The sequence below is a fragment of the Neovison vison genome, chromosome 10 (genome assembly GCF_020171115.1).
Source record: "Neovison vison isolate M4711 chromosome 10, ASM_NN_V1, whole genome shotgun sequence".
In the NCBI taxonomy this organism is placed as follows: Eukaryota; Metazoa; Chordata; class Mammalia; order Carnivora; family Mustelidae; genus Neogale; species Neogale vison.
This window is the reverse complement of record NC_058100.1, coordinates 23985207-24002757: the sequence shown is the minus strand read 5'-3', so window position 1 is coordinate 24002757 and position 17551 is coordinate 23985207. Positions and strand designations below refer to the sequence as shown.

General features: G+C 37.0%; 1 protein-coding gene across 1 annotated transcript in view; it reads right to left on the bottom strand.

Moving 5' to 3' along the window:
• Positions 1–5468, bottom strand: part of LOC122917954 (complement factor H-like) — a 170314-nt gene extending 164846 nt beyond the window's left edge. The window contains exon 1 of the mRNA XM_044266119.1: positions 5099–5468. Coding sequence (XP_044122054.1) covers positions 5099–5468 — 370 coding nt within the window. The remainder of the gene's footprint in view (positions 1–5098) is intronic.
• Between the last annotated feature and the right edge of the window lie 12083 nt (positions 5469–17551).

Genomic DNA, 17551 nt, shown 5'->3' with positions numbered 1-17551 from the left:
TCTACCCTGTTGTTGTTTTTTAAACAATGACATTGCAGACTTAAAACATGTAATATATTACAAAATAAACTTCTTATCTCTACTGGGAAACCAAAAAAAAAAAAAAAAAACAAACAAAAGAAAGAGCAATCACTTACCAATGGTAGGTAAAAAATATAAACATTAATATTACATTTATTTCATATGAAATGTATGGCTTTGGGTAAAAAATTAAAAGACACATAAAAGGTGCCTGGGTGGCTCAGTGGGTTAAAGCCTCTGCCTTCAGCTCGGGTCACGATCCCAGGGTCCTGGGATCAAGCTCTGCATTGGGCTCTCTGTTCAGCGGGTAGCCTGCTTCCTCCTCTCTGCCTGCCTCTGCTTACTTGTAATCTCTGTCTGTCAAATAAATAAATAAAATCTTTAAAAAAAAAGACACATAAAGAAGCAAAAAAATGTGATAAAAAATGAAGCAAAAACAAATGGCTCATAGACACTCAAATCCAGATGTTGAAATTAGTGTCAAGTTCTTTAGCTATTATATGTTAAGGGATATACAGGAAAATAATGGATAAAATGAGAAAAAAGGTAAAGATATTCAAAAGAAAATTGATTCTCTAAAAATAATCATGTGTTATACAAAACATACAAAATAAGTACCTGAAATAACCATGCATTGAATGGATATAGCAGAACACAAACATATTAAATCTGAGGATTGATGTAGAAATATCCAAAATGAATACAGAAAGATAAAAGTATAGAAAACACCAATAACAAAATATAAGCAATATGTGAAGCAGAGTCAAGTGATATGGTTGCCTAATTAAAATTCCAACACTAGAGGAGAGAAAAGACAGAAATATTTGAGGAAAGAAAAGCGCAAAGGTTTCAAAAATTGATGAAAAAAATCAACTTTCAGATTCAAAAGCTAAGGAGAAAAAATGGGTAAATACAAAGAACAACTATACTGAGGCTTTGCTGAAAACCAAAGATAAAGGCAAATTCTTAAAAGCAGAGAAAAGAACACACATTTATTTTAGGAGAACAATAAAAGTAACAGTATGTTTGTAACAGTAACAACTGAGGCAGGAAGACAATGTGCTGCCATTTCTAAAATGCTGAAAAATAAATGGAACAGAGAACTCTGAACCCAGGGATAACATACTGCAAAATGAAGGAGAATAGAAACACATTCTCAAACAAACCAAAAGCAGAGAGAATTCAACAATAGCAGACTGACACTACAAAAAAAACCCACTAAAGCTCTCTAGACTGAAGGAATGTGATCCCATATATAAACAAAAAAGGGTAATGATAAATGAGCAAAAGTGAAGAAAATAAATATATGGGTTAATACAAAGACTACTGAAAAATAATAAACAATGTACTATATGTATTTTAAGAGAATTTTAAAAACTATTGACTTAAAATTGATAACTATATCTTATTCTGCTTGCAAAATGTTCAGGAGTATAATGTGTGAAAATAATTACAAAAATGTCAGAGACAACAGATGAACTTAAACTGTTTTAATGCTTACATAGTTTAGAATATAGTGAAAGTATTGATTAAGAGTAGACTAATAATTTGAGTATTCTAATTATAAAATTAATATTAGGAATTATATAACTAATAGAAATGATATAGTGACATAGTAAAGAATACTTGATTAATATTTTAAAAAGGCAGAAAAGGAGGAATAGAAGAACAAAGAAAAGATGACACAAAAATAAATAGCAGTATGTTAGACTTGATCTTAACTGTATCAGTAATTTCAAGGAATGTAAATGGACTCACCACTCCGATTAAAGTATAAAAACTGTCTGGTGAAAAACAGAAAATGAATCTGGAGTATATGCTGATTACTTTTGATAAAATGGGAACTGGCACTTTTGATAAAATGGAAACTGGGTTTTTCAGCTGGTTAAGGGTCTGACTCTTGGATTCGGCTCAGGACCTAATCTCATGGCTCCTGGGATTCAAGCGCCCTCCTGGTCTTCCTGCTCAGCAGGAGTCTGCTTGGATATTCTCTTCCTCTGTCCCTTCCCCTGCTCATGTTCTCTCTCTCTTTCTCAATTAAATAAATAAATCTTTAAAAAATGGGACAGAGAAGTTGAAAGTAAATGATGAAAACTAATGCACAATGAAAATATTAGCCAAAGAAGATAGGGTTAATATATTAATATCAGGCAAATAATAATTTAAGGCAGAACGTATTGCTAGATAAAAGAGGGGTATTTCACAATAATTAAAAAAAAACTACTTGAACAGAAAAATGTAATAATTCTAAATGTGTATGAACATTTAGAATGATTGGTGGAGTTGACTCATACCAACTCACAGGGGATAATTTATAAACAGCTCTTCCCAATGCAGTATTCAGTGATGTTACATTGTTAACACAAAATTGACAATATCATGAGTATTTACACATTGAGTGTTGGAAAAGTCTACAAATCAATACTCTTTCTTTTTGTTTTTTGAACAGTTGATTGTTATACATTTGCCAGCATACCATTGTACATCAACCTAGTAATATGTCTTTAAGATATAACAAATGTAAGAGAAGTAAACGAATCCATCCTCATAGCTTGATATTTAAATACACGTCTCCAAGTATTTGATAGACAAGCAGATAGACAAATAAGGATATGGAATATATGAATACTATTATTTTTTTAGGAGACAGAGAGAGAATGAGTGGAGGGGGAGGGAAGAGGAAGAGGGAGAGAGAGAATCTTAAGCGAACTGCACACTCAGCATGGTATCCTATGTGAAGTTTAATCTCATGACCCTGAGACCATGACCTGAACTGAAATCAAGAGTCAAACACTTAGGTTCTCCTTGTTAGTATAGTGGTGAGTATCCCCGCCTGTCAAGAGTCAAACACTTAACCAACAGAGCCACCCAGGCACCCCAAATGAATGAACATTATTAACCAAACTGACCTTTTACATAGTGATAGAATGCAACCTTCAACAGGTTTAGATACATATTCTTTCCAAGTGCACATGGAATATTCACCAAAATAGACTATAAGCAAGCCTCAACAAATTTCAAAATATTGAAAATCATTTTAAGTACACACCTTGACCAGTAGATGTTGTTAACAGAAAATAACTAGAAAAATCTTAAAAGATTTGAAGTTAAGCAACAATTTTAAATCATTCATGTGTTTAGAAGAAATCACAATCTATATTAGAAAATAATTTTTAAAAAATGATGAAAATATGATATATATCAAAATTTGTGGGATGATACTAAAGGAGAATTCCTGAACTTTACATCTGGGAATTTTTTCCACAAAAGCCCTGTGACCTCAGATGAATTGTAGGTAGTGTAGGACCTCAGGTAGTGTAGGAAGGTGTCTGGCTCTGGACAAATTTTCAGCTCTTCTCCTTAGTGGGAAGAAGTGGCAAACATTCAGGAGGCAAAATCTTGCTGTTGCCAGGAGATTTTAAAAACCTTGAGTTCTGGGGCTATGACTCTTGATCTCGGGGTTGTGAGATTGAGCCCTATGTTATGTGTAGAGATTATTTTAAAAACAGAATCTTTAGAACACCACAAAAGAAACTTCAACAGCCCAATAACATAAATATGTTAAAAACCCCTATAGTTTCGGTTTGTGGAACTTGTTGGCTTCACCAGCCATTTCCAGAAAACATGCAAGGAGAAAAACCTTGCTATTAATACCTGAAAAATCTAGTGGAAAATAAAGATAATGGTGAAGAATCTAAACAAGTATTACTCTAAAGAGAAAATGCAAGTGATCAGTAAACTGATGAAAAATTGCTCAAACTGAAAATGAAAATGAAAATCACAATAAACCATGAATAAAATGACATGACACTGGCAAAAATTTAGAAAGTCTAAAAGTCCCACTATTTGGAAATAATGTGGAGCATTAGGAACTGCTGGTACAAACAAAAATGGGATCCACTGCAATAAGAAAGAGTTTAGCAACTTGCAGTGAACTTGAAAATATGCATTGGTTATTACTTAGCAATTTTACTCCTAGGAATATGTCACAGAGAAACTAACACACATGTCAACCAAGTTTTATGTGTGGTAATATTTATAGAATATGATTTTTAATAGTCAAAAATGGAAACAAGTTGAATATTCATCAATAGTTGAATGGATAAAAATTTATGGTGTATTCATACAATGGAATAGTGCACCAATGGTACAAAATGACACAAAGAGTTAAATAATCAAATGCACTAAAAAAATACACAGGTACATTCGTATTATAGGATGATTTCAGTTATATAAAATTCAAGAACAAACCTATATATTAGCAATGTGTACATGGGCTGTGAAGCTATTAAAGAAGAGCAAAAATGTAATTATCAGAAATATTAAGATAACATTTTCTTCTAGAGGAAAAGTAGGAGTTTTGATATAGAAGAAACCCACTAGGATTTTCTGGGATACTGGCAATGTTTTACATTGACATTTTACACTGACATGGGTGATTTGTTATATTTATAATACAGTACCTTCATATTTTATTCACTCTTACATCTTATATCTCACAATGAATGTATGAAAGTAACAGAATCTGCATACAGAGTATGATTCTTATTTTGCAGAAAAATTAAATAAGTGACATATAAAGAGATCACAGGATATTAATAGGAAGCTCATGCCTACTGACTATAATTGCTAATATTTTTAATACTGCCTGCTGTTTAATTTAGGTATAAGTACCCTTGCTATTAGAATGACTACAGGAAAAGCTAAGATGGCAATGGTGGTAGGAGGACCCTAGGCTTGCCTTATCCTTTACACACAGCTAGAGAAATATCAAATCATTCTGAACACCCACAATATCGATCTGCATATTGATAAACTGCACAACTAGAGGGAGAGAAGGGGCCACATCATGGAAGGTAGGTGTTGTGGAGACTGGATTTAGGGGAGAGATGGATCAGAGGTACTGTGGAGGGGAGCCATGGTCATGGAAAGAGACAGGAGAAGGAAAGAGGGAATGAGAGAGAGAGAGAGGAGTGCACAGGGAATTGCACAAGGAAAACACTTCCCCAAAGACATTGACTGAGAAAATGAGAGGGGCTGATTTTTGTGAGTTGTTACAACCAGTGGGCTCAAAGACTAAAGTTTAAGAAGTCAGTAGCATGGCCAGTGTGAAGTCTTGAGGGTGCTGCAGTGTTCCTGTGGAGAAGGAGGGCAGATAGCCTGGGGGCAGAAGACGCAGTCTGAGGATCCCCTGCGATGTCCTGGGAGAGACTGTTCCCTCCTCTTGAAGCACATCTGGGAGAGGTAGCATTAATCGTGTCTCTGGGAGAAAAAGGAGCTGACAGGCACCATTTTCCAAGACACCTGCTGAGGGCAGCTAACCCAAACTCTTCTTTGATGTACTTTGCTCCAAACTCCTTGTGCTTTGGTGTAACTGCCCTTTTGGGACAAACCTGCTTTAGTCCCAGGAGATCCTCCTGCACAGGACCAGTGTGGGTCTGCACCATGTCAGGTCCCTAAAGTTTTGAGTTCTAAAACTCAACTGGCCTGCCTGGGATGGAAACATAGGTGCAGGGTGCCACTTGGCAGGCAGATGGCCCAGATACGAGGTGAAGGAAGGATCTGAGGGACACCTGGAACACATGAGGGAAGATCTTTTGAGAGGGCATTCCAGACAGGAGTGGGCACGAACTCCCCTTTCCAGGGACAAGGGAGAGAGGTCTGGCTCCATTTCCCTCCCCTGTGACCTTTTCTTGTTCTTTCCTTTGGGATGAATTCCTCAGTCTTGGCATTTTGTCTAAGCCTCTGTCTTTTGTTTTTTAAGAAAATCCCAAAAGTGGCAAGACAAAAGAAGTCCCTAACTTGCAAGGGAAGACAAATAAGGATAGCAGCAGATCTCTCCACAGAAACTTGGCAGGCCAAAAGAAAGTGGCATGATATCTTCAATATGCTGAATGGGAAAAATCTGCAGCCAAGAATTCTCTATCCAGCAAGGCTATCATTCAGGATAGAAGGAGAGATCAAGAGTTTCCAGACAAAAACTAGAGAAGTTTGTGACCACTAAACCAACCCTAAAGAAATATAAAATATAAAGAAATATAAAGGGGACTCTGAGTGGGAAAGAAAGACAACAGGTGACTAGGACTAGAAAGGAACAGAAAAAAATCTCCAGAAACAATGAAAAAACAAGTAATAAAATGACACTAAATTCCTATCCATCAATAATCACTCTGAATATAAATGGACTAAATGTTCCAGTCCAAAGACATAGAGCATAGAATGGATTAAAAAAACAAGACTTATATATTCTATCTACAAGGGAATCATTTTAGACCTAAAAACACCTGCAGATTGAAAGTGAGGGAATGGAGAACCATTTATCATGCTAACGGATGTCAAAAGAAAGCTGGATGTCAAAAGAAAGTTTCTTATGGCTGTCATAAGAAACCATTCTTATATCCGACAGATTTGATTGTAAGGATTTACTTATTTATTTATTTATTTTTTAGAAAGAGAAAGAGAGTGCTGGTGGGGAGGGGCAAAGGAAGAGGTAGAGAGAAACGGAAGGAAACACCAGGCTTAACAGGGAGCTTGACACAATGCTCAATCCCATGACCCCAAGATCACAACCTGAGCCAATAATCAAGAATTAGATGCCTCATTGACTGTGCCACCCAGGCACCCACACAAAAATTAAATTTTAAACCGAAGACTGTAACAAGAGATGAAGAAGGGCACTATATCATGATAAAGGGGTCTATCTAACAAGAAGATCTAATTATAGTGAATATTTATGCCACCAACTTGGGAGCACCCAAACACATAAAATAATTAATAACAAATGTAAGGAACTCATTGATCATACTACAAAAATAACAGAGGATTTTAACACCCAGTTTCACTAACAGACAGATCATCTAAGCATAAATCAACAAGGAAACAAGGGCTATAAATGACACACTGAACCATTAGGACTTAACAGATATATTCAGAACATTTCACCCTAAAACAGCAAAATACACATTCTTTTTAGAGCACATGCTAGGTCACAAATCAGGTCTCAACAAGTACAAAAAGATTGAAATCGTACCATGCATATTTTTAAGACTGCAATGCTTGAAAGTCAACCACAAGAAAAAAAAATTGGAAAAAGCACAAACACATGGAGGTTAGGAATCCTACTAAAGAATTAATGGGTCAACCAGGAAATTTTAAAAAAAGACTAAAAAATACGTGGAAACAAATGATAATGTAGACATGACTGTCCACAAACTTTGAGATTCAGCAAAGGCCATCCTAAGAGGGAACTATATAGTAATACAGGCCTATGTCCAGAAGCAAGAAAAATCTCAACTACACAATGTAACATTATACCTGAGGAAGCTAGAAAAAGAACAGTAAATGACCAAAGCCTAAAGCCAGTAGAAGAAGGGAATAAAGATTAGAATAGAAATAAATGATGTGGAAACAACAAAACCAGTGGAACAGATCAATGAAAACAGAAGCTGGTTCTTTGAAATAATTAATATAATTGATAAACCTCTAGCCAGATGTTCAAAAAGAAAAGAGAGAGGAACGAAATAAATAAAATCACAAATGAGAAAGGAGAGCTCAAAATCAGCATCACACAAATACAAACAATTACAATAGAATATTATGAAAAAATCATATGCCAACAAATTGGGCAATCTGGAAGAAATGGATAAATTTCTAGAAACATATTAATACCAAAACTGAAATGGGAAGAAAGAGAAAACTTCAACAGACTAATAACCAGCTAAGAAATCAGTAATCAAAAATCTACCAATAAACACAAGTCTGGGGAGGGGGATGGCTTCCCAGGGGAAGTCTACTGGACATTTAAAGGAGAATTAATACCTATTCTTCTCAAACTGATCCAAAAAACAGAAATGGAAGGAGAATTTTCAAACTCATTCTACAAGGCCCACATTACCTTGATTCCTAAACCAAAGACTCCACTAAAAAAGAGACTTATAGGCCAATATCCCTGATGAACATGCATGAAAAATTCTCAACAAAATACTAGAAAATTAAATCCAACAGTACATTAAAAGAATCATTCACATTCCCCAGTTCATAGCAGCAATGTCCACCATAGCTGAAATATGGAAAGAAACCAGATGTTCATCAACAGATGAATGGATAAAGAAGATGTGGTATATATTTAAATGGAATATTACTCAGCCATCAAAAAAGAAATCTTAACATTTGAAATGACCCAGATGGAACTAGAGATTACTATGCTAAGGAAAATAAGTCAATCAGAGAAAGTGAAATCATGTGATTTCACTCAAATGTGGAATTTAAGATACAGAACAAAGGATAATAGGGGAGGGAGGGAAAAATAAATTAAGACAAAATCAGAGAGAGAAACAAATTCTAAGAACTTCTCAACACTAGGAAATAAACTGAGAGTTCCTGGAGGGGAGGTAGGTGGGGGGTAGGGGTAACTGGGTGATGGGCATTAAGGAAGGCACTTGATGTAATAAGCACTGAGTGTTATATGCAAATGATGAATCACTAAAGTCTAGTTCTGAAATTAATAATACACTATATATTAATTAATTAATTGAATTTTAATTAAAGCAATGAATCAATCATTCACCAGGACCAAGTGGGATTTATTCCTGGGCTGCAAGGATGCTTCAATTCTAGCAAACCAATCAACATGATACACTACACTGATAAAAGAAAGAATAAGAACCATATGGTCCTCTCAATTGATGCAGAATAAGCATTTGACAAAGTAGAGTATACATTCTTGATTAAAAAAAAAACGCTCAAAAAAGTAGGGATAGAGGGAACACATTGCAACATCACGAAGGCTGTATATGAAAGAACCCTTAGGTAATATAATTCTCAATGGAGAAAAACTGAGAGCTTTTTCTCTACCACCAGGAACAAGACAGGGATGTCCATTCATTCTCACCGTTGCTATTCAACATAGTACTAGAACTCATAGTTTTCAGCAATCAGACAACAAAAAGAAATAAAAGGGATTCAAATTGGGAAGAAGGAAGTCAAACTTTCACTATTCGCTGATAACATGATTCTCCATGTAGAAAACCCTTAAGACTCCACTAAAAATTGCTAGAAATGATACATGATTCATAGAAGTTGAAGGATACAGAGTCAACATACAGAAATCTCCTGCATTTGAATACATGATAATGAAGTAGTAGAAAGAGAAATGAAAGAATTGATCCCATTTATAATTGCACCCAAACCCATCTGATACCTAAGAATAAATCTAACCAAAGAGATAAAAGATCTGTACTCTGAAAACTATAGCACGTTGATGAAAGAACCTGAAAATGAGACAAAAATTGGAAAATCATTCCATGTTCATGGATTGGAAAAAGAAGTACTGTTGAGATGTCTATACTACCCAAAGCAATCTGCACATTTAAAGCAATCCCTATCAAAATACCACCAGCATTTTTCACAGAGCTAGAACAGCCTATCTTAAAGTTTGCATAGAACCACAAAAGACTCCAAATAGCAAAAGGGATGTTGAAAAAGCAAAGCAAAGCTGGATGCATCATGATTCTGGACTTCATTCAAGCTGTATTACAAATCTGTAGGCATCCATACAGTTTAGCACTGGTACAAAAACTGTTACATAGATCAATCAATGGAACATAGTAAAACCCAGAAATGGACCCAAAATTATAAGGTCAACTAATCTTTGACAAAGCAGAAAAGAATGTTCAAGGGAAAAAAGAGAGTCTCTTCAACAAATGGTGTTGAGAACACATGAAAAAGAGTAAAACTAGACGACTTTCTTACACCATACACAAAAATAAATTCAAAATGGATGAAAGACCTAAGTGTGAGACAGGAAACCACCAAAATCCTAGAGGAGAACACAGGCAGCAACTTCTTTGACATCTTTGACCTAGCAACTTCTTACTAGACACATCTCCAGAGGCAAGGGAAACAAAAGAAAAAAATGAAATCTTGGGACTTCATCAAGATAAAAAACTTCTGCACAGTGAAGAAAACAATCAAGAGAACTAAAAGGCAACCTTCAGAATGGGAAAAAAAATTTGCAAATAACATCTCTGATAAAGGGTTAGCATCCAAAATATATAAAGAACTTATCAAACTCAACACCCAAGAAATGGGCAGAAGACATGAATAGGCATTTTCTCAAAGAAGACATACAGATGGCTATGAGACACTTAAAAAAAATGTTCAACATCACTTGTCACCAGGGAAATACAAATCAAAACCACAATGAGATATCACAACACACCTGTCAGAATGGCTTAAATTGACAACACAGTAAACAACAGTTTTGGTGAGGATGTGGAGAAAGGGAGTCCTCTTACACTGTTGGTGTAAGTCACCACAGTCACTGTGGAAACAGTATGGAGGTTCCCCAAAATGTAAAAATAGAGTTACACTAAGACCCAGCAATTGCACTACTAGTTATTTACCCCCAAAATACAGATGTAGTAAAAGGAAGGGGCATAGGCACCCCAGTGTTCATAGCTGCAATGTCCACAATGGCTGAACTATGGAAGGAGCTGAGATTTCCTTCAACAGATGATGGATAAAGAAGATGTGGTTTATATATGCATGGGATATTACTCAGCCATCAGAAAGGATGAATACCCACCATTTGCATTGACATGGGTGGAACTGGAGGGTATTACCCTAAGTGAAATAAGTCAATCAGAGAAAGAAAATTATCATATAGTTTCATTCATATGTGGAATATAAGGAACAGTGCAGAGGACCATAGGGGAGGGGAGGGAAAACTGAATGAGGAAGAATCAGAGAGGGGAAAAAAGAACATGAGAGACTTTGACTCTGGGAAACAATTTGGGGGTTACAGAAGGGAGGTGGGTGGGGGATGGGGTAACTGGATGATGGGCATTAAGGAGGGCATGTGATGTCATGATCATTGGCTGCTTTATGCAACTGGTGAATCATTGAACACTAATGATGTACTGTATGTTGGCTGATTGAATTTAAATAAAAATAAAAATGGGAAATTCAATGATACTGATCACCATGCATATTTATTAGTATTACTTTAATTACTAAAGTCCTTTCTTTACTTGGTTTTATGACAATCATTTAACATTCCATTCTAGAATTTCTTTTTAAAAGGCAAGGGACAAATAATCAACGGAGCTGAATCCCATCATAAAACATATGCATTATTAAAATGCTTAACATTTCATAGAAGCTCCATACAAAACTATTTTTGTGTAGTAAATAACATCTGTATTGGCCTTCATATATAGTCTTTTTTTTTTTTTTTCTTTAGTTTAGCAAATTTTTAGCACATTTATGTTAGGGAAGTTTTATTAAATAATTCCAGGAGGAGTCAAGATGGCGGAGAAGTAGCAGGCTGAGACTACTTCAGCTAGCAGGAGATCAGCTAGAGAGCTTATCTAAAGATTGCAAACACCTGCAAATCCATCGGCAGATCGAAGAGTAGAAGAACAGCCATTCTAGAAACAGAAAAACAACCACTTTCTGAAAGGTAGGACTGGCGGAGAAGTGAATCCAAAGCGACGGGAAGATAGACGCCGGGGGGAGGGGCCGGGTCCCAGCAAGCGGCGGAGCAACGGAGCACAAAATCAGGACTTTTAAAAGTCTGTTCCGCTGAGGGACATCGCTCCGGAGGCTAAACCAGGGCAAAGCCCACGCGGGGTCGGCGTGACCTCAGGTCCCGAGGGGTCACAGAAGGATCGGGGGTGTCTGAGTGTCGCAGAGCTTGCGGATATTGGAATGGGAAAGCCGGCTACAGAGACAGAGACGACAGTAAGCTCGCAGCTCGGGGTTGCCTTGAACCGGTCGCAAGCTCGGTGAGCTCGGAGCGCGGCCGGAGGTTAGGCACACACGAGTTACTAGGAGCTATTCCACTGAGGGCGCACAGGGGAGCGGGGCCCTGGGCTCTTGGCTCCTCCGGGCCGGAGACCAGGAGGCCGCCATTTGTATTCCCGTCCTCCGGAACTCTACGGAAAGCGCTCAGGGAACAAAAGCTCCTGAAAGCAAAGCCGAGCAGATCACTCAGCCCGGCCCCTGGTAAGGGCAGAGTAATTCTGCCTGGGGCAAAGACACTTGAGAATCACTACAAAAGGCCCCTCCACCAGAAGATCAACAAGAAATCCAGGCAAGACCGAGTTCACCAACCAGGGAGTGCAGTTTCAATACCAAGGAGAGAGCAGCAGAATTCCAGAGGAGGAGAAAACAAACCATGGAACTCATGGCTTTCGGCCTGTGATTTTTTAGTCTTGCAGTTAATTTAATTTTTTTCTTTTTCATTTTTTTTTCTCTTCTTCTGCTAAAATTTTTTATAATTTTTACCCTTTTCTTTTTTAACGTTTTTTAACTAGACTATCTAATATATATATATTTTTCTTTTTTATACTTTTCTTTATTCATTTTCTTTTTTTTAATTCTTTTTTTTTCTTTTTTTTTCTTTCTTTCTTTTTGAACCTCTTTTTATCCCCAAATCAGAAAAGATCCTAATCTCTTCAATCTTTCTTTTTCTTAATTCTTTTTTAAATTCTTGATTGAATTTTTAATTCAATCTCTTTTTTTTAATTCTTTTTTCTTTTTTTTCTTTCTTTCTTTTTGAACCTCTTTTTATCCCCAAATCAGAAGAGATCCCAATCAGAAGAGATTGGGAGATCCCAATCAAAGGAGATCCCAATCAGAGGAGATTTCTCCCCCCTCACGATTTGGGATCTCTTCTGATTTGGTTAAAGCATATTTTCCTGGGATTGTTGCCACCCTTTTAGTATTTTACTTGCTCCTTCATATACTCTTAGCTGGACAAAATGACAAGGCGGAAAAATTCACAACAAAAAAAAGAACAAGAGGCAGTACCGAAGGCTAGGGACCTAATCAATACAGACATTGGTAATATGTCAGATCTAGAGTTCAAAATGACAATTCTCCAGGTTATAGCCGGGCTTGAAAAAGGCATGGAAGATATTAGAGAAACCCTCTCCAGAGATATAAAAGCCCTTTTGGAGAAATAAAAGAACTAAAATCTAACCAAGTTGAAATCAAAAAAGCTATTAATGAAGTTCAATCAAAAATGGAGGCTCTCACTGCTAGGATAAATGAGGCAGAAGAAAGAATTAGTGATATAGAAGACCAAATGACAGAGAATAAAGAAGCTGAGCAAAAGAGGGACAAACAGCTACTGGACCATGAGGGGAGAATTCGAGAGATAAGTGACACCATAAGACAAAACAACATTAGAATAATTGGGATTCCAGAAGAAGAAGAAAGAGAGAGAGGAGCAGAAGGTATACTGGAGAGAATTATTGGGGAGAATTTCCCCAATATGGCAAAGGGAACGAGCATCAAAATTCAGGAGGTTCAGAGAACGCCCCTCAAAATCAATAAGAATAGGCCTACACCCCGTCACCTAATAGTAAAATTTACAAGCCTTAGGGACAAAGAGAAAATCCTGAAAGCAGCCCGGGAAAAGAAGTCTGTAACATACAATGGTAAAAGTATTAGATTGGCAGCTGACTTATCCACAGAGACCTGGCAGGCCAGAAAGAGCTGGCATGATATTTTCAGAGCACTAAACGAGAAAAACATGCAGCCAAGAATACTATATCCAGCTAGGCTATCATTGAAAATAGAAGGAGAGATTAAAAGCTTCCAGGACAAACAAAAACTGAAAGAATTTGCAAACACCAAACCAGCTCTACAGGAAATACTGAAAGGGGTCCTCTAAGCAAAGAGAGAGCCTACAAGTGGTAGATCAGAAAGGAACAGAGACAATATACAGTAACAGTCACCTTACAGGCAATACAATGGCACTAAAATCATATCTCTCAATAGTTACCCTGAATGATATTGGGTTAAATGCCCCAATCAAAAGACACAGGGTATCAGAATGGATAAAAAAACAAAACCCATCTATATGTTGCCTCCAAGAAACTCATTTTAAACCCGAAGACACCTCCAGACTTAAAGTGAGGGGGTGGAAAAGAATTTACCATGCTAATGGACATGAGAAAAAAGCAGGAGTGGCAATCCTTACATCAGATCAATTAGATTTTAAGCCAAAGACTATAATAAGAGATGAGGAAGGACACTATATCATACTCAAAGGGTCTGTCCAACAAGAAGATCTAACAATTTTAAATATCTATGCCCCCAACGTGGGCGCAGCCAACTATATAAACCAATTAATAACAAAATCAAAGAAACACATCAACGATAATACAATAATAGTAGGGGACTTTAACACTCCCCTCACTGAAATGGACAGATCATCCAAGCAAAAGATCAACAGGGAAATAAAGGCCTTAAATGATACACTGGATGAGATGGACATCACAGATATATTCAGAACATTTCATCCCAAAGCAACAGAATACACATTCTTCTCTAGTGCATATGAAACATTCTCCAGAATAGATCACATCCTCGGTCCTAAATCAGGACTCAACCGGTATCAAAAGATTGGGATCATACCATGCATATTTTCAGACCACAATGCTCTGAAGCTAGAACTCAACCACAAGAGGAAGTTTGGAAAGAAACCAAATACATGGAGACTACACAGCATCCTTCTAAAGAATGAATGGGTCAACCGGGAAATTAAAGAAGAATTGAAAAAAATCATGGAAACAAATGATAATGAAAATACAACGGTTCAAAATCTGTGGGACACAACAAAGGCAGTCCTGAGAGGAAACTATATAGCGGTATAAGCTTTTCTCAAGAAACAAGAAAGGTCTCAGGTACACAACCTAACCCTACACCTAAAGGAGCTGGAGAAAGAACAAGAAAGAAACCCTAAGCCCAGCAGGAGAAGAGAAATCATAAAGATCAGAGCAGAAATCAATGAAATAGAAACCAATAAAAACAATAGAACAAAACAACAAAACTAGGAGCTGGTTCTTTGAAAGAATTAATAAAATTGATAAACCCCCAGCAAGACTTATCAAAAAGAAAAGAGAAAGGACCCAAATAAATAAAATCATGAATGAAAGAGGAGAGATCACAACTAACACCAAAAAAATACAAACTATTATAAGAACATACTATGAGCAACTCTAGGCCAACAAATTTGACAATCTGGAAGAAATGGATGCATTCCTAGAAACATATAAACTACCAAAATTGAACCAGGAAGAAATAGAAAGCCTGAACAGACCCATAACCAGTAAGGAGATTGAAACAGTCATTAAAAATCTCCAAACAAACAAAAGCCCAAGGCCAGATGGCTTCCCGGGGGAATTCTACCAAACATTTAAAGAAGAACTAATTCCTATTCTCCTGAAACTGTTCCAAAAAATAGAAATGGAAGGAAACTTCCAAACTTATTTTATGAGGCCAGCATCACCTTGATGCCAAAACCAGACAAGGATCCCATCAAAAAAGAGAGCTATAGACCAATATCCTTGATGAACACAGATGCAAAAATTCTCACCAAAATACTAGCCAATAGGATTCAACAGTACATTAAAAGGGTTATTCACCACGACCAAGTGCGATTTATCCCAGGGCTGCAAGGTTGGTTCTACATCCGCAAATCAATCAATGTGATACAACACATCAATAAAAGAAAGAACAAGAACCATATGATACTCTCAATAGATGCTGAAAAAGCATTTGACAAAGTACAGCATCCCTTCCTGATCAAAACCCTTCAAAGTGTAGGGATAGAGGGCACATACCTCAATATAATCAAAGCCATCTATGAAAAACCCACTGCAAATATCATTCTCAATGGAGAAAAACTGAAAGCTTTTCCACTGAGGTCAGGAACACGGCAGGGATGTCCATTATCACCACTGCTATTCAACATAGTACTAGAAGTCCTAGCCTCAGCAATCAGACAACAAAAGGAAATTAAAGGCATCCAAATCGGCAAAGAAGAAGTCAAATTATCACTCTTCGCAGATGATATGATACTCTATGTGGAAAACCCAAAATACTCCACTCCAAAACTGCTAGAACTTATACAGGAATTCAGTAAAGTGTCAGGATATAAGATCAATGCACAGAAATCAGTTGCATTTCTCTACACCAACAACAAGACAGAAGAAAGAGAAATTAAGGAGTCAATCCCATTTACAATTGCACCCCAAACCACAAGATACCTAGGAATAAACCTAACCAAAGAGGCTAAGAATCTATACTCAGAAATCTATAAAGTACTCATGAAAGAAATTGAGGAAGACACAAAGAAATGGAAAAATGTTCCATGCTCTTGGATTGGAAGAATAAATATTGTGAAAATGTCTATGCTACCTAAAGCAATCTACATATTTAATGCAATTCCTAACAAAGTACCATCCATCTTTTTCAAAGAAATGGAACAAATAATTTAAAAATTTATATGGAACCAGAAAAGACCTCGAATAGCCAAAGGGATATTGAAAAACAAAGCCAAAGTTGGTGGCATCACAATTCTGGACTTCAAGCTTTATTACAAAGCTGTCATCATCAAGACAGCATGGTACTGGCACAAAAACAGACACATAGACCAATGGAACAGAATAGAGAGTCCAGAAATAGACCCTCAACTCTATGGTCAACTAATCTTCGACAAAGCAGTAAAGAATGTCCAATGGAAAAAAGACAGCCTCTTTAATAAATTGTGTTGGGAAAATTGGACAGCCACGTGCAGAAAAATGAAATTGGACCATTTCCTTACACCACACATGAAAATAGATTCAAAATGGATGAAGGGCCTCAATGTGAGAAAGGAATCCATCAAAATCCTTGAGGAGAACACAGGCAGCAACCTCTTCGACCTCGGCCGCAGCAACATCTTCCTAGGAACATCGCCAAAGGCAAGGGAAGCAAGGGCAAAAATGAACTTTTGGGATTTCATCAAAATCAAAAGCTTTTGCACAGCAAAGGAAACAGTTAACAAAACCAAAAGACAACTGACAGAATGGGAGAAGATATTTGCAAACGACATATCAGATAAAGGACTAGTGTCCAAAATCTATAAAGAACTTAACAAACTCAACACCCAAAGAACAAATAATCCAATCAAGAAATGGGCAGAGGATATGAACAGACGTTTCTGCAAGGAAGACATCCAGATGGCCAACAGACACATGAAAAAGTGCTCCATATCACTCGGCATCAGGGAAATACAAATCAAAACCACAATGAGATATCACCTCACACCAGTCAGAATGGCTAAAATCAACAAATCAGGAAATGACAGATGCTGGCGAGGATGCGGAGAAAGGGGAACCCTCCTACACTGTTGGTGGGAATGCAAGCTGGTGCAACCACTCTGGAAAACAGCATGGAGGTTCCTCAAAATGTTGAAAATAGAACTGCCCTATGACCCAGCAATTGCACTACTGGGAATTTACCCTAAAGATACAAACGTAGTGATCCAAAGGGGCACGTGCACCCGAATGTTTATAGCAGCAATGTCCACAATAGCCAAACTATGGAAAGAACCTAGATGTCCATCAACAGATGAATGGATCAAGAAGAGGTGGTATATATACACAATGGAATACTATGCAGCCATCAAAAGAAACGAAATCTTGCCATTTGCGACAACATGGATGGAACTAGAGCGTATCATGCTCAGCGAAAT